At 48.7% G+C, this 18,780-nt stretch overlaps 1 protein-coding gene across 1 annotated transcript in view; it reads right to left on the bottom strand.

The window, feature by feature from the left end:
• Positions 1 to 18,780, bottom strand: part of HSPH1 (heat shock protein family H (Hsp110) member 1) — a 2,244,846-nt gene that overhangs the window by 1,015,628 nt on the left and 1,210,438 nt on the right. Inside the window, exon 11 of the mRNA XM_069639955.1 lies at positions 3,033 to 3,241. Coding sequence (XP_069496056.1) covers positions 3,033 to 3,241 — 209 coding nt within the window. The remainder of the gene's footprint in view (positions 1 to 3,032; positions 3,242 to 18,780) is intronic.

The raw sequence follows: 18,780 nt of genomic DNA, 5'->3' as shown, positions 1-18,780 counted from the left end.
CGGGTAGTAATTTGCAACCTCTCTCTAAGGAAATAGAGGCATTTGGAGGCATATCAGGGCTACAGGTCACTTTGTCTAAGTTGATCCTGTTTCCACGGAATTAGGTTACTTTGCAGCCCCCGGGAACTGAAATGTTTCTTTGGGAACACATTTCGACAAAGTAATTTGGTATATAAGTGAGTAGAAGACCCTCTCAATTACTTAAGGATAATCATGTGGCTTATCGGTGGGCATCTCTCCCAATTTCACACATGGGAAAGGTAGTAATAATAAAAATGGTTATCTTTCCTAAGTTATCATACTTATTTCATAATGCCCCAGTGTGGCCTGGTGCCCAATTTTTTGCAGAGCTGAAGTCACTAATGATTAAGCTGGTGGGGTGCCTGAAGGCACCCAGAATCAAATGGGACATGCCTATTGGGATGTGGGAGCAAGGGGATATAAGCGTACCCGATGTGTATTACCTGGCTGCGCAGATGTCGTTCACTTCATACTGGATGCCAAGTTCCCAGCCTTTCCCGTATGTCAGTATTGAAAGGAGGTTGGCTTACCTGTAAACACTACAGGTTAAACCCTGGGAGGACCCAATGCAGCTAGTGTGAAGTGTAGTGTGGCCTTGGTTGATCTTGGGAGTAACATGGTCATAGGAGATATCTCCCTCTCCAAACTTGCACCCCTGGGGAAGAAGGTGATCACCGAGGCAGGCAGTGATGCTAATGGTGAAGCCGTTGGCAGGGCTGGCGCTGGTACGGCTGAAGAAGGCCTTGGAGGGAAGGCCACTCTGGAAATGGCAGTTGTTACTGTGGAGACGGTGGCCGTGGGCGTTGATGAGGCAGTCGGTGGAATGAAAATCTGTGGAGTCGGCTTCGTGGACCAGTCCATCAACAAGGTCGTAGTCATCGACAGGGTAGCCATCTTCGTGGACAAAGTCATTGATGGTGTAGCTGTCGATGGGTCCCTTGACGGGGTTCTCCATCACAAAGATTTGTGCTTCGTAACCGGTGTCAACAATTTGCTCGTAGAAGGGGCCTGGCTGGCCAACAGTATCCAACCAGTCAATGGAGAGGGTGTCAACAAGTTTTGTTTTCCAGCCAGAGGCTCTGCAGCTGTGGTGCCTGTTGACGAAGAAGTCAGGGTGTGGGATGACTTTGTCTTTTTGGGTATCCCCCCTGGGAAGTGTCCTCCTGTGACCTCCTGCCAAAGGGAGTGCGCTCCTGGATATACCGACCCTGGAAGGGACATGCCCTTGTCCGAAGGCCAGTCAGAAGCCTTACCTTCCTCAATCCACGCCATCAACATTCTATGGCGATCTTTCCACGTCTTGGAAGAGAAGGCCTGACACATTGAACATCTGTCTGCGTCGTGGTCTGGATGCAAGCAGTAGATGCATTATGGATTTTGATCTTCGACAAAGGTGTTTTTTCAGACTGCGTTTCGATCAGCAGGACTTGCAGAGGCTTTTCCTCATGGCATCCGCTATGGTGTGTTTAGAAGGCCCAAGCAGGACTTGTGGCCGCACATTGTATGCAGGTCAGACAATAGGACTGGATGTCCTCTGGCAACGGATCTCTGCCACCGCCTGACACGAAGCTACACAGGTTGGATCCCCGGGTCTGCGCTTAGAAACCTCTGGGTATTTAGGAGCATTATAAATATGCAACTAAGACAACAACAAACAATTCTGTAACAGCGCCTCGATGCCCCCAGGCTGTGTGAGCTCTTTAAAAATGCAAATAAAAAAATAAAAAAAAGTCCACTGAAAAGTTGAACAGAAGGTGATTTCTTATTAAAATAGGAAAAATGTTATCGATATTCGAGGAGCGAAATACAAGAACTCCCAACGTGAAAACGTGCAGTAAAAACTGAAGATGGCCACCAGGTGTGGAGCTTAGGAGGGCGAGTTTCATTGTATGGGGCAGTATGACCAAAATTGAAAACAATAGGCTATAGAAGTGATGAGCAGTTTTTAGCTTTGAAGAAAAACTGCTTCAATATTACTAAGGCTTCCCACCCCGATGACAGGGAATATTTATGAGCATGTGAATCCATGTAAGACGCCCATGCTTGAGAACCAGAGGTATGTGGGGGCTACAAGGAAGGGGGAGGAGGGCGCGATACCCAAAGATTCCCCAAGGTAGGGTGAGAGGAAGGAGACCCCAGGGCTGGGTGAGAGGATGCAGGTCTGTCTTCTGTAGCTCATGGAGCGCAGATGGTCCTGATGAAGGACTCATTCTCTTCTTCTGTGAATTTTCCTCCACAATAACTTTGTTTGGTCTAAAACAAACAGAAGGGACTGGAGAGCATTTGTTATTGAAAGTATGGGGTGAGACAATTGTGGACCACACAGGAACATACTGGCACCAAAGGGGGAGGCAGGAATTGGGGCCCTCTCAATTTCCACCATTCTCAGAGTCAGGTCAGGACTGGCTCTAGACTTCTCCTTAGGTCTCCTGGCCACAGCTGAAAGGGGTGTCAATTCCTCTGACATAATTTACAGCAAAACAAAACACTGTGATTGATCCAGAGGAGCAGTCCATTTTGTTAATTCAAACATGAAAAAGGCAATTTGTCCAGAGAGGCTCAAACTGTGCTAATATTTATTTTTACAAGAAGACAGATCAGAGTCATTCTCGCTAACTGCTGCGTGTTATCGAAGTATTCTCAAAGAATAATAGGGCTCTACATCACATTTGTAATACAATGCAACAGACTTTATGGGATGAAAAGAGTACTAACCGCTCATGCTGGTTCACCAGTTTGAGGAGGTATGTAACCATTAACTTACCCTGTTCTTGATCTGCGAGTGAAATCCTGCTACTGCTCCAAAGGGCTTTATTTTGTGACACCATGCTACTTGTGTACAATAACTGTTAAGTAGCTTCAATAGATGATGAAAGAGTTTTAAATCTACAAGATCCTTTCTCGAGAAGGACGGAGAACCAGTGTAACACGTAACTTTTTCAAATGTTACTGTTCAGAGAAGCTAACCTATCTATTTAGCATTTATTGACATACTTTAAAAAAAAACTTACCTCAAGATCTGCAATCTCAAAAAATCCCATTGTCTGTGGATCCATGTCACTATCAATAGAACGGCAATCAGTGGAATTCAATTCCATTCTTTCTATCACAGACGCCGTGGACACTGTGAAAATACTGTGAGTGTCGACGCAAACCTTTACTTTTACTTTTGCTTTCTCGCCATCATTAGGAGATGCAATGTTCTGGACCACAAATTGACCTTAAAGATGGAAAAATGCAAGTGAAATTATTAGCTTAAATCATGATTTATCCATCCGATTGAAGCCTGTACGCTATGTTTAAAACTCACATATCACCTTTGTTAACCTTCACGTCAAGTGGTTTAGTGAAAATAAAAATAAAATCGACATCATCTTTCTTATATGCTGGCGCATTCACATTTGTGGCAAACATGTTTACGTTCCATACTGTGGAAAATCCAAATGTTTACCATTCTGAGGTGAAAGAGTAAAGTATAAGTTGTCATGTATACTACACATTGTAAATTTGCACTTTGCTTGGATAACTTGCGAATAAGTCGGTAGGTGGCCACTAAATGTCTGTTGCAACATAAAAGAAGAGGCGGGGTCTTGTGTAGAATCATCTGAATTTTTAGTCCTTGGCCCTCTCCATTTACACAGATGTTAGGCATAGTGGGGATAGCACAATTTTCTGAAAATGCACCAACCTTACATCTAGTGAGGCCAGGAGCACATGGTACTTGTTATAAGCCCTTTGGCCCATCCCTATATACATCACAAACTATTGCCATTAACTTCTTTAAAATTGCTGGATAGAATGAGTTGTATGTTGTCAGATGCCATGTATCATCATTACACGTATATGCCAAACTCTCTCCAGGATTAAAATGCATATTTAGAAAAGTAGTATCTTTGTGAGTTTAGAACAGGAAAATACAAAATAATTGTTTATAATATGCTGCATGCAGAGGGAATTACTTCATAGTGTTCTAGAAGCCGGCTGCTTAAGAGTGAAATGCTATGCACCATTAAAAGGATGTCCCCCTCAAAGCAATTCATTATACATAGTCACATTTTTCAATGGTATTTTAGGTTGAGCCAGGGTCGCAAAATCAAGGATGAACAGTATCTGGACAGAAAAAGGTGTGATGGAGTCACTGCTGAGGAGGTAATGAAGAGGGGATGTGGGAGTTGTGTAGGACTCTGGTTAGGGAAAGACACCCACTCTGTAATGTGACCCCTGGAGGTGGTATACTCAGGATCCACCCTGTTGCGTCCACCAAGCCTCTCCTCTTCCTTACCTCCCCAAAGCCACCCTGTCCAATAAGCCCTCCAATTGTAATGCTGCACTAGGCTGGAAGAGAAGTACCCCAGAGTACAGGCCCTGGGGTGGGAGCATCAGGGGTCCAGAATATATTTCTTCTCATCGTGGAGGTGTATTTGCAGAATATACTCTGCAGTCTGCAACTCTGCTGCTCCTAATGGGCACTGTTCACAGAGCAAATGGGAGCACAACAACATGCCTCACCACCCCCATAGTCCAAGAGATTCGGAGGTAGAAGCATTGATCAAAGTTCACTGAGAAGTAGGGGCTCACAAACAGAGTGCAAGTGGGTCACACACGCACAGCACATTGGAGACTTTCAGGAAAAACAATCTCTGTCCCCACATAGCAGAGCCGCAGGATGGCCCGACTGCCATGTTGGTTTTGCCCGCTTCCAAGATGGTGGCCGGCATTTCAACTATAGATCCTAGGCTTTTAGGAAATGCACAACACATGACTCTAATAAGCAAAATAGGGAATGCACAAGAAGAAGGGTGAGCCAAATATACATTAGCCAATCTAATGACACAGATTTAATATGGAAAATGCCCAAGCAACCCCGGACAGAGGTGTTCGAACCCAGTACAACAATAAACAAGCATCGACAATTCCAACAGTTTGGGCTTTTGTGTAGGCATGGGAAAGGCACATGCCAGGCACAGTCCTAGTGGTATTAACTGGCCATTGATGGTAGCAGGTGTAAAATGGTGCGAGGACCTGGGGATCAAATAGCTGTACCTGGCAAATGCCTAATACCTATGGACCAGCCAAAACTGTGGGATTTGCCAATGCTCGTTTTTAAAAGGACTTCAATGAAGGACACACATAGGGCCTCATCACGAGTTGTAATGTTATTACCGCCTGGAAAACCGCGCCGCCCGATCAAGACATTGCAAAATTAGCAAGAGACCCAAAAGGGACCAGCATTAATACAGCTGGCGGTATCAGAGCCAACGTTATTAGAGGCGGCATAATATCGCCAACAATACAGCGCATTATCACAGACCTATCACAACCCAATTTCCAGTGGTATTATCACCCGAAAACCGATGATAATACAGCTGGAATGATCCCCAGCAGCCAGCTGGAGGTAAATGAGCCCAGGTGCCAGGAATAAAGCCACAGCTGCATACTATACACACCAGAGGGCTACAAAAGACACACTCAGGCCCCAAGCACACTATTCAACACCATGCTTTCATTCTCTCTGGGAGAGTTGACATGAAGTTCCACATACTGCGCCTGGAGCTACAGATGCTGGACAACCAGGGAAGTACACACAGAGCCCCGTGGGGATTGAAGGGGGTGGAATGAGGATGAGGAGGTGGAGATGGAGACCAGCCACAGCAAGGCATGCACTCTTCCCCAGGGTCAAGCAATCACCCTGGGCCCTCAGTGACACCCAGATAGTAACAGAGTGCCGGCTAGATCGGGCGACCATCACTGAGCTGCTGGCCACAATACAAAATTACATTGGGCGCAGGATTGCCGGATGGATAGCCGTGACCCCACTGGTCAAGCTGGTGGCAGTCCTGCAGTTCCTGGGGATGGGCACCTGCCAGCACTCTGTGGCCATGATGCATGGCAGGTCCCAGTCGACATTCAGTGCAGTCCTGGGTCAGGTGATGGATGACCTGCTGCGCCATGTCAACCTGCACATGGCACTGCCCTCCACCCAAGCCCAGGTGAACGACCTCAAGGCACGCTTCTATGCCATTGCACACTTGCCCAACATCATTGCAGTCATCGACTGCACCCATGTTGCATTTGTTGCCCCACAGGCCCATGACCCTTTCATTGCTGCGAGGCAATGGAACTCCCTTCCACTCTCCGTTAGAGCAGAACTATCACACCTTGCTTTTCGGAAAGTCATCAAAACCTGGCTATTTCCTTGAACCTGTATGCAGAACAGCCGCAATGCTATTATGTATTGTTTTAATATGCAACACATCATGTAAGCCCCATATAACTAAGTGGTTTTCTATGTAACAGCGCCACAGCGCCCCCGACTGTCTGTGTGCTTTATAAATGCAAAAAATAAATAAACGAGGCAGTCTTTCAGAACCACAAGTACTATCATTCAATGAATGTGCAGATGACCTGTGGGCCTGACCTAAACATCACCACTGCTGTGCTCGCTACCCTGGATCCACCCATGGCTCCATGGTGCTGCGCAACAGCACACTGTCAGCCTACATGCAGAGGCACAGGGGACAACGGACCTGGATAGTGGGTGAGTACAAACCCTGATAAAAATGCATGTTTAAGCACAAGTAAAAAAAAAAGGGGAGTATCACCACAAAGCATTGCATGGCAGTAGGACGCACCGTCAGCACCTCCGCAATACCTGCCCCATTAACGGGGGCATCCAAAGGCGCACGCACACAGCCACCACACAACCCCCCACACATGGTGATGGAAACACATTGCTGCAAACACAACAACACATCAGACGACAATGACCAGAATGCACCTGGAATGTTCTGCAGTGCAGATGCACACCACATCAACCAACAGCGAGTCCACCCAGGGCCCCAGATAGGAATCCGAACTGAGAGGATACCACTCCCTATTCCCTAAATTACTGCGTGAAATTAATACAGAAGAGTAAACATGTACATGAACATCACATAGAGAGTATCCCATAAGTGCCTTAAAAAATGTATCAACTGTTAAACAAAATTGTTGGTGCAATGAACATTTACCATCATCCAGTGATACCAGCACATCAAAAGACAAATGCCTACTTCCCATATCAGGAAGCCATAACACTAGCCCCATCCTGTGGGACTCCATGCACCACTGGCCCAACCATATCCAAAGAGCGGTGCAGGTAGAACCCGGCGCACAAGGTTCCCGGTGTCCCTTGCACAATAATGGAAGGGAATATTCCTACACCCTACTATAGATCCAAAATGTGAGTTCATGCCTATTCATGATGAGTAAAAGCGGCCAATGCAACCCCTTACCTGTAGTGCCATGTCCACCCGTGCCACAGCAACCGACCGATGCACAGTCAACCGTCAGCCACCACAGGACAGCCACCTCAACCACAAAGGGTGCATGTACAGGACAAATAATGCATGCCATGAAATAAGAACGGACACCCATCACACATTGCATTGTCCTGTTGCTCACAGGAATGCCCACGGTGCGTAATGTCTGAATATTGTGAATCTGCAGACTTGCGCATGGTACAAATGCCTGATGTTGTCATCCCATGCAGGTGACTCGCGATCCGCAGCTCACCTGGCTGATGACCCTTGTGCATTACTCTAGAACACCACATGACCATGCATACTGTCATACCCACAGCTGGACATGCATCCGCACTGAACATGCTTTTGGGCTTTTGAAGGCACAATTCAGGTGCCTGGATCGCACTGGAGGGGCCCTTATGTAAGCCCCGGACAAAGTTGGCAAAATCGTCGTGGCATGTGCAACGGTGAACTACATCTGCCTCAGGCGGAATGTGTTCCTACCCCCTGGCACCGACAGGCAACCCCCAAGGGCTGATGATGACGAGGACCATGTGGCCGGAGCCAGGGCTTATGCACACAGGGATTGGGGTGGGAGAGGGGAGGCTGGCCCGACAGGCACTTATTATTATTTTTAGCACAGTGACTAGACATATAACACAACCTGCACATTTTGAATAAAGAGCACTAGTACACAATCAGGATTGCCCTTGCATTTTGTCAGATTTCAACAGGCTTTAATGTATGTGAAACCTACCACATACCCCCACCCACCACCAACTCCCCTGCATACAGTTCCCCGACCACCACAAACTCCCCCACACACAGTCCACCAGATAGTATGAGGGCATCCAGAGTGTGTCCAGCCGAGTGGGTTGGCCCAGAAGGGAGAAATTATAAATTACTCACCATAGTGACGAACATACTCCTAGTCCTGAGTCCCCATTCGTCCATAATGCATGGGGCGCCCGTTCCAAGGGACGGGAGATGGAACCTTTTCACCAGAAAAAACCTTCTTCCCCTTTAAATTTAGTGGCAGGCGGGGGTGCGGCCCAGGGAGCATGCGCTGTCCTGACACCACCCTCCGGCGCCACGCCTCAGTCCCCATTGACGCGTCGACAATAGATTTAACATTGCCTAATGACACCAGTATTATAAGGGGGGAGGATGGTGGGACGTATGAAGGAAAGGAGACAAAGAGTATGTTAGTCACTACCGTGAGTAATTTATAATTACTCTTACGTCCGGTCCCCTTTCCTCCATACTGCATGTGCGATTATAATTAAATGTAGACCTAGGGTGGAGAGGAGAGCCTCCTTAACCAAATAGGTTCCTGAGAACCGCCTGTCCGAAAGCCGCATCAGACCTGGAGCCGGCATCCAAACAGTAATGCTTGCAGAAAGCTGAGGGAGTGGCCCAAGTCGCCGCCCTGCTTATGACTTGCCAAGGGTCATGGCGCTGGAATGCGATGGCCATTGCCTTGGCTCTGACTGCGTGAGCGTTCATTTTGGCCGGAAGCGGCTTGTGCTGGGCATCGTACGCTTCCCTGATGGCCGAGACCATCCAGCGGGATATGGAGGACTTGGAGGCCTGATAGCCTGGTCTTGCGCCTCCGAAAGTGACAAACAGGGCATCCGATTTGCAGAAGCCCTTGGTCCTGTCCAAGTAGAATTTCAGAGCACGCCTGACATCCAGGCAGTGCATCACTCTCTGTGCTTTGTCCTTAGGATCGGCAAAGAACGTAGGAAGGACTATTTCCTTGTTTAAGTGGAAACAGACAGCACCTTGGGAAGAAATGCTGGGTGTGTCTGCAGGACTACTTTGTCCCTGTGAAAGGTAGTATACGGTTCTGAGGCGACTAGTGCCTGGATTTCGCTGGCTCTACGAGCCGAGGTGAGGCTGACTAGCAAGGCCGTCTTGATGGTGAACAGCCTGATGTCCGTGGAAGCCGTTGGCTCAAACGGTTTGAGCGCCAGGGTGCCCAAGACAATGTTGAGGTCCTACACGGGGTGCAGCCTCTTGACGGGCGGGTAGAGCCTTGCGAGCCCCGTCAAATGCTTCTTTACGATAGGATTAGAAGAGGAGAAGGTCCCCTCCTCCGAGTTCCTGTAAGCTCCGATGACTGCGAGGTATGTATGGCAGGTGTCGACCTGCACAATGGAGTCAGGGAGGTGCACCGAGAAGGAGAGCATGTCGTCCAAGGTACATGCCAGGGGTCGATTTCCTTGGAGTCTGCCCAGTGGCAGAATCTGGTACATTTACTTTTATACTGGGCCCTGGTAGCCTTGCTCCTTGTGCCCTGTATAATTTCCAGATTAGTTTGGGAGAGGCTGAGGTGCTGCAGCGTTACCTTCTCAGGTACCACGCTGTGAGGGCTAGTTTCTGTGGTGCGGGTGGATGACCCTGCCTCCCTGCAGTGCCAGAAGATGTGCTGGGCCCATCAGGAGGTGAATCGGAGGCCTCTCCGAGAGGCTGAGCAGCTCCGAAAACCATGGCCTGGCCGGCCACCATGGAGCTATTAGAATGATGTTGAGTTGGCGAGACTCCCTGATCTGGCAAATCACTTTGCAAATTAACGGTGTGGGCAGAAAGGCGTAAGCCCTCGTGCCACTGGTTGGATGATTTGTCTGTCTGGATGAGGACAACCTTGCCCTTGAGAAGTGGTAGGAATGCTCTGAGCACTAGCCAGATGGCATTCAGCTTTAACCAATTGATGTGGTATTCCTGCTCCTGTCGGGTCCAGGTGCCGTGGACCGAGAGATCGTCCAGAGTGGCTCCCCAGCCCTTGAGCGAGGAGTCTGTGGTGATGGTGGCCTGCGGGGTGGGCAGCCGAAAGGACTTGCCCGTCCGTAGGTTGCAGTCCCTGGACCATCATGTTAGGTCTGGGTGGAGGGATGGAAGAACATTGATCATCTCGGATTGGGAGCCCCGCTCCTGGTTCCATGAAGCCGCGAAGTGCAGCTGAATCCTCCTCATCTTCAATCTTGTGTGTGGGACGGCTAATAGGACCGCCGCCAAGAGACCCAGGAGATGCTGGTACCACCATGTCGAGGTCACCTCTCTGCTGAGAAAGTGGGCGGTGGCCCTCTTGATGGACGAGATCTTTTCCTCTGACAGGAATACCTTCTCGGAGCATGTGTCCCAGATAAGGCCCAAGAATATAAGTCTGTGTAGGCTGAAGCTGCAACTTCTTGAGATTGAGCGAGAAGGCCAGATTGTGGAGTGTGTTCATAAGGGCATGGAAAGGGAATAGTTTCTTACCTGTAACTCCATTTCTCCAGCATTTGTATCTTTCATGGATTCACATGCTTAGAATATTCCCCGTCTTCAGGCTGGGAATCCTCGGTAAGTTATATAGACCTTTTCCATAGGAAAACTTCCGACACTTGTGTCCTATCCACGTCGTTTTGGGCCGCATATGGCAGCGCCACTAGGACGTAGAGGTATAAATAGCCCCGCCCCAGCGGCTCCCTCAGATTTCGACCCCCAAAGTAGTATGGGGGATCTCTGGTTTGCATGCGTAGGGGAGGCTGGCGGGCGCATGTGAATCCATGAAAGATACCAATGCTGGAGAAATGGAGTTACAGGTAAGAAACTATTCCCTTCTCCAGCATTGGATCTTTCATGGATTCACATGCTTAGAATAGATTGTATAGCAGTATCCCCCAACATTGGAGGTGTGTATGCAAACCAATATTACAATAACCATAATGCATATTTATCATGGCAAAACATCACATTATAGTATGTTAACAGTGAAAACATCACACTTAAAAGTACATTAGCCGAAGGATGTGACCCCTTAATTGGGGCTTACCTTATTGAAACAGGTGCCGTAGGACTGCATGACCCATCTGTGTATCCTCAGCATGTTGCTGTTCGAGGCAATAATGCCGGTTAAAAGTGTGTGGTACCGACCAGGAAGCCACCTGACAGATATCTCCCAGCGGAATTCCGGACCACAATGCCGTCGACGAAGAAGTGGATCTCGTCGAATGGGCCCTTGGACGCTTCTCCAGCGGTTTTCCGGCTTTTGAGTGACAAAAGGAAATAGCAGACGACACCCATCGGGCTAGTCCTTGTTTTGAGATCGGTTTACCTTTAGCCGAAGGGCCATAAGCCACAAATAGTTGTCTCGTGTCTCTGAAGCTCTTTTCACGTCCAATGTATGGAGAGTCTTCTCCGCAACCGACAAAGGTGTTGGAAAAAACGTCGGCAGCACTATAGAAGAGTGCTTATGGAACATGGTAGGCACTTTAGGAATGAAATGAGGATTAGTAGCCAACACGACTTTATTATTGAAAAACCTCAAGTACGGTGGATCGATCACTAAAGGTTGTATTTCTGACAGTCGTCGAGTCGAAGTAATAGCCACCAGAAAAAGCCAATTTCCACGACAAAAATTTCAATGATGACGATGACATCGGCTCAAAAGGGGCCTTCATCAGCGCTGCCAGAACCAGGTTAAGACTCCAGCTTGGAGGAAACTTGGAGGAAACTTTTTCGTGGGAGGAAAGGTTCAGAACAATCCTTTAAGGAAATGTTTAATCAGCCGGTCACTAAATAACGGAGTTGAATGTCTCTTCCGAGTAAATCCCGAAATGGCAGCCAGATGCACTTTTATGGATGAAACAGACAAGCCTTTTTGAGCTAGGATTAGTAAGTATGGTAGAAGCTGTTCCGGTATGATATTAAGCGGGACCAAACCTGGTTGACCTGCGCACCATATGCAGAGTCTCTTCCATTTGTATGAATATGAAGCGTTCTTGGACGGCGCCCTCGCCGCTTGCAAAATGCGACGACAGTCCGCTGGAATCTCTAACATACCAAACTCGGAGAAATCACGAGCCAGGCTGTCAGACTGAGGCTGTCGGGGTCGTGATGCCAAACAACCCCTTTCTCCTGAGACAGAAGGTTTGGGATTTTCTGGAACCTCACTGGTTCTGCCGCTGAAAGATGAAGTAGATCGGAGAACCACACTTGTCTGGCCCAGTACGGGGCCACCAGGATCACCCGACATGGATATCTGTGGATCCATTGCAGCATCCGACGTATCAGCGGAAACGGGGAAAAGGAATACAGAAACTTGTCCGTCCACGGGAAAGTGAACGCTTCCCCTAGTGATGCTTGCTGTGGCCACCTGCTTGCGTATTGTGGACATTTCTTGTTGTCTCTAGTTGTAAAGAGATCGTGGGCCGGACGACCCCATTTCTCGAAGACACAGTGTAGTTGTTGGTCGTTCAGTTCCCATTTGTATAGTCGATTCATCTCCCTGCTTAGAGAGTCTGCTTGCACGTTTTTGACTCCTGGCAAGTGGAACGCCAATAGATATATCTTCTGCTGAAGGGCCCAATGACAGATCTCCTGGGCTTCGATCGACAGAGTTCTGGAGCGAGTTCCTCCCTGTTTCCTTAGATGAAACATTGTTGTTGTGTTGTCTGTCCTAATCCGTACAACTGATCCCTTTATCCGTGGAAGAAAGGATTTCAGGGCCCAACGCACCACCCTTAATTCCAGCACATTGATATGAAGGCCGGACTCTTCCGATGAGCAACGACCCTGAACCTGTAGGGAATCCAGATGAGCTCTCCATCCAGTTAGAGAAGCATCATTACCACTGTCATCTGGAACACTGATTCCAGCCAGGGCATTCCCTTTATCACATTTATGGAAACTCTCCACCATTGAAGCGCCTGCACGAGTTTGCTGTTGATGGTCAATTTGTCCGACCAACGCCCTTGACTCTGTGCCCATCGATCCGCCAATAATTCCTGAATCGGTCTCATGAAGAGACGACAATTGTTGATTAAGGGTATGTAGGACGACATGGTCCCCAGTAGGGACATGTACCTTCGCACTGACACTCTGGTGTTGACTTTCAAATCCGATGCTTTTTGCTGCAGTTTCAGAACCCTTTCGACGGATGGCTTTACCAGTCCTGACGGCGTCTGGAACTCCACCCCCAGAAAGACCAAGGTTATTGATGGCGATAAGGAGGACTTTTCGAAGTTTATTGTGAAGCCCAAACGTTGTAGGAGGCACATGGTGGCATTCAGACTTTCCTGTGCCCTTTCGGGAGACAATCCCCTCATCAGCCAATCGTCCAGATAAGGGTACACATGATGACCTTCTTTCCTTAACCAGGCTGCTACTGGAGCAAGACATTTCGTGAACGTCCTGGGAGACGATTTCAGTCTGAACGGGAGGACCTTGAACTGATAGCGGGTTCGTCCGACGACGAACCGTAGAAATCTTTTGTGTCGTCGAAGCATCGGGATATGGAAGTATGCGTCCTGAAGGTCTAGCAACGACAAATAATCTCACGGTTGTATCGAACAGATCACTTCTTGGAGTGTAAGCACCTTGAATTTTAGATTCTTGAGCAGTTTGTTGAGAGCTCGTAGATCTAGAATGGGATGCCATTTTCAATTGGGTTTCTTGACGACAAAGTAACGGGAGTACACTCCCTGTCCTCTTTCTGCCACCGGGACCAGTTCTATAGCCCCTTTCTGCAGCATAAGCGCCACCTCTTGCATTAGTATTTGAAGGTGAGGCTGCATAGAGAACACCGGTGGAATGCGTGGTAGCTTGCCCTTGAACTGTAGAGAATGGCCCAGATGTACCGAGTCCAAAACCCATTGGTCTGTTGTTATGCGTGCCCACTCGTCGACGAGACACTCTGCCCCCCAGGACGTTCTGTAAGTTGTCATTGCTGGCTTTTGGCCTGTTTATCCTTCGTCGACGAGGAGTAGGCGCCTTGTCGTCTGGAGGTTTGGTAATCTCTGCCTTTACGAGTAGATTGGGCTGCACGTCTGTAGCCTTGGGAAGAGTAGGAGGGTCTGCTGAAACCTCGGTCTTTAGATGATCCAAACCGGGAGTTACCTGATGCTCCTCTGAAGGGACGAAAGGAACGAAAATTCCTACCACCCTCGAGGGCTCCAAGGGAACGAGCCGTGTCAGAATCTTCTTTCATGCCCTTCAAGACTTCATCCACTTTCTCCCCAAACAGGTGTTCTCCTTCGCACGGCATATCCATTACCTTATATTGTACCTCGGGTCTGAACGTCGTGCACTTAAGCCAGGCTTGCCGTCGTAACACTACGCCATTGTTGATTTGCTTAAAGCCTGATTCCGCCAGGTCGACAGCAATGTTAATGGAATGATTGGAAGCCTCTTCTCCCTCACGTACGAGTAGCATGGCATATTTCCTGTGTTCCTCCAGCAGATGGTCCAAGATAGGAGCTAGCCAATGCCACATCTCCCTATCATACCTGGCCATAATAGCCAGGGAGTTGGCTGCTTTAACTGTAGTCGCTCCCACCGATAGCACTTTCTTCCCAAAAGCATCTTGTCTCCTGGCTTTGTTGTCTGGCGGGGTTGTGCATTTGTGTTGCGACCTTGCCTTTCTGGCCGTCGCGGCGGATACCGCTGATTCCGGCGAAGGTTGAGACGTCAAGCACTTGGCAGTGGATTCCGGAGCCTTGAATTTCTTTTCCAATCAACCTTTTACCGCAGGTTCTGAAAAGGGGTGACGCATGGTTTTTAGTCCCTCCTGCCAGACATGGTCTAAAATGGGGATAGCAAATATCGCCTTTCTTCTCTTGCCCATATGATCGAACAGAAAACAATATTTTTTCTCTTCTTCTGGGAGTAGGCCAAACTCTGCACATGCGTTACCCATCATGGCATGGAAAGCACCCACGTCATCAGGTGATGATGGCTGTGCCGGATTCTTTGGAGTTTCCATCTCCGCTTCAGAGTCCCATGTAGGGTCCCTTGGGGGGGATAACGAGATGTCTGAACCCGACCCTTCACGTTCCAACTCTGACAGTTCTCCTTCTTCCTGTGGACGAGAACGATCTTCCTCAACCGGGTAAGCGGTAGGAATTCTGGATGGAGGGCGAGGAGCCGGGCCTGGCTCGTCGACGACTGGCGAAGCCTGTAACACTGTCGGGACAAGCTGAGGTAACCGAGTGTCCAACCGCTCCAACAGCTTCTGTAATGTGTTCCACACCTCCAGGGACAGAACAGCCTGGGGATTCAGTAAGGAAGAGGTAACTGGAATGGCACTCCCACTAAAGAGCGACCCCGAACCAGTTGGTTGTAATCCCAGATCGGTTGGATGTGCGACCGGATCACGGTCATCCTCCGCCGACGAGATGGAGAAAGCCGCTTCTGGTTGCAGCAAGGCCTAAGGTGGGATTGGTTCAAAAACCTCCGGTTGCCATCCCACCGACGGGGCCACCGTCGACGATGACATCTTTTCCATAGGCGCTGTTTGACCTGATGAAATAGCCGTAGGAAGAGCCGTCTCCGAAGACAAAGCAGGTGTCGACGACCGGATCGTCGTCGATGAAGTCTGTGGCGCAGGGCCTTGAGGCGTTCCCGCCGTTTTTGACCCCGACTTGTGGGACGAGGACTCTCGACTCGAGGTAGACTTATGACGGTCTCCTGAGGAGGATTTTGTTGAGTCTTTTCTCTCCTTTTTAGATGAGGAGGAAGAAGACGAAGCCTTATGTGAAGAGGAGGACCTCGCAGGATGTTTCTCCGGGGGGCGTTTTTCAGATGAGCGCATTTCTTTGCCGGAGGCTCCGCCGACACTGATCGACGAGGGGGGAAAGGAGACTTAGATCTCGAGGCTGTAGAGCCTACCTCCGATGCCGGGTACGCACCTGCTCCGTCATTGAGCCAAGTAACCAGGCGTCTGTTGCGGTCTTTTAGGGTCTTTTATGAGAAGCCCTGACAGATCTCACACGTGTCCGACCGTATGATGAGGGTGAAGACAGTAAATACAGTCCATATGCCCGTCTCCTTCATACACTTTCTTAAGACCGCATGTAGCACACGGACAAAATAATGCCTTTCCAGACATTCTTCGAAAAGAAACAGTCGAAGAAGAACACACAACCTAATAAAATAGTAGATACTCGAGGTAATCCCACTACTTTGGAAGACGGTTGAAATCTGAGGGAGCCGCGGGGCGGGGCTATTTATACCTCTACGTCCTAGTGGCGCTGCCGTACGTGGCCCAAAACGACGTGGATAGGACACAAAAGTGTTGCAAGTTTTCCTATGGAAAGGTCTATATAACTTACCAAGGATTCCCAGCCTGACGACGGGGAATATTCTAAGCATGTGAATTCATGAAAGATCCAATGCTGGAGAAGAGTGGTGAACCGCTTCCGGAGATGTAGCCCTGACGAACCAGTCGTCGAGGTATGGGTAGATGTGAGGGCAGCCATCGTATTCATGAGCCTGGTAAAGACCCTGGGAGCCGAAATGAGACCGAAAGGAAGGACCTTGGATTGAAAATGGTAGCCCATGATCCTGAACCGTAGGAAAGAACGATGGGGCTGCCAAAACATGACGTGTAGTTACGCGTCTTTCCGATCCAGGGAGCACAACCAGTCTCCCTTGCACAATGTCTCTGCTATAAAAGCTGGCGTAACCCTGGCCACCAGGGGGCGCACTGATGAGTATCCTCTCCATGTGAGCTCCATCCCTCTGTCCCGGAAAAGTGGATTGAGCCCCCACCACGGGACCCCCCCCAGCGGAAAATCAATGCGATTCCTGTGGCTGAAGGTGCCCACGACACCTGGAGGCAAAATCCGACGTAAATCGGTCCAGATTTCATCAAGATCTCCAGAGGCAAAGTAAATGTGCAACAGGCCTGAAGCAAACACCTATGTCAGTGCGCTTCTCTCCGAACCTGGTTTTACCAGGCGTGTGATCCGGGTCACGCGATGGGAAGCTCGTAATCAGCACTCCCATAATGAAGGGGGCCGGTCCCGTACCGGCCCCTTTCATTACGGGAGCACAAGCCTTATAATGCGGCCCAATCTGTTTTACCATGTGTATTTATACTTTTTGTGTGATCTTGGGCACTGGAGCCTCACCTACTCCATGGCACCAATTGCTTCCATGTGCGTTACACAGCAACTTCAGTGCAGTAACACAGGGTTGTCTTTTAGACTTCTCACCAACTCCATTTTCTGGGGCTGACTACTGTCACCAGAAAAGATAAAGTTGCCATTAACTTTATTTAGTCACTTTAACCAATCCATCTTCCATTGAGTATTGGAAAGGGTTAATTCTGATCCCTTGTTGTCTGTGTCTCTTGGAGCATTGTTTCGCTCCCTTTACACTACGACTTTGCTGGTGGCAGTGGTATCTACCCTATTTTTTATACCGCGGTTATCTTAAATAACCATGGTATTGTTTTCGGCTATTATATGAGCCTCAAACAGAAACCCGCTTGGCAATATATATTTTATTACGGTTCCGGCTGGGTTTATTCGCCTTATCTTTTTGTAAATGTCTTTCTCGTGTTTTACGATGCGCGCCAAACCATGTTTGGTCCCTTTGTTCATCGCCTTTTTGCGGGCTTCCACACAGAAGTCCTCGATGAGGCGCCCGAGAGTCTGGATAGGCTGGATGTTAGGGAGGGGTTTTAGGACCCCTGCCATGGGTTCCCTTGGTAACCCAAGTCGCGTTCCTGTTTGATTGGTTGGGCGACTGTCCTTGCAGGACAGCCACCCTGCTGTGTGATTGACAGCCAGGCTGTATGAATAGGGGAAAACTGCAGAAAAAGCAGGTCTCTGGGACTGGAAGAGGAGAGTCGCTACTGGATGTTAGGGAGAATTCTCATTACATGGCTAATTTCTCTGACCTAGTGAGTCCCCCAATCCCCCAGCAGCTTTGCTGGATTTCTGGAGTTATTTTTCCACTTGGTAAGAGTGTGAGCCTTTTTTCCCCACTCTTACATGTGTTTTGCCATGTGTATTTTTACTGTTTGTGTGATTGTGGACTCTGCAGTACACTACTTCATGAGCCCCACTCTTTTTGTGTGTTACACAGCACCTTCGGTGCAGTAACACAGGATTGTCTTTTAGACTTCCCACTGACTCCATTTTCTGGGGCCTACTATTGTCCCCCAGAAAAGGTAAAGTTGCCATTAACTTTACATAGTCACTATAACCAGATCCAGTACACCCCATCTTACATGGAGTATTCGAAAGGGTCAATTCCTAGCCCTTTTTATCTGTGTCTCCTGGAGCGACGTTTCGCTCCCTTAACATTAAGACTTGGCTGGTGGCAGTGGTATCTACCCTAACTTTTCTACCGCGATTATACTATATAACGTGGTACTGTTTTAGGCTATTTTAGTAGCCTCGAACTTTAAACACGCTGACCCAAATACTTTTCATTTCGGCTCCGGTTAGGTTTAATCGCCATTTCTTTTTGTAAAAGTCCTTATTGTGTCTTCCTTTGCGTGGCAAAGCATGTTTGCCTCCTTTGTTCACCGTCTTTTGGCAGACTTCTCTCAAGAAGACCTCCTATTGGCGCCTGGGTGTCTAGGTGGGCTGAATGTGAGGGGGGGTGTAGTCACCCCCTGCACAGGGTATCCTTGGAAACCCAAGTCGCACTTTGGCATGATTGGCTAAGGCGGATGTCCGGGCTGGACAACCCCCCTGCT

This window comes from Ambystoma mexicanum, chromosome 7q, assembly GCF_040938575.1.
Source record: "Ambystoma mexicanum isolate Mex_15411 chromosome 7q, UKY_AmexF1_1, whole genome shotgun sequence".
Lineage (NCBI taxonomy): Eukaryota > Metazoa > Chordata > Amphibia > Caudata > Ambystomatidae > Ambystoma > Ambystoma mexicanum.
The sequence above is the reverse complement of the archived record's forward strand: the minus strand, read 5'-3'. Positions and strand labels throughout refer to the sequence as shown.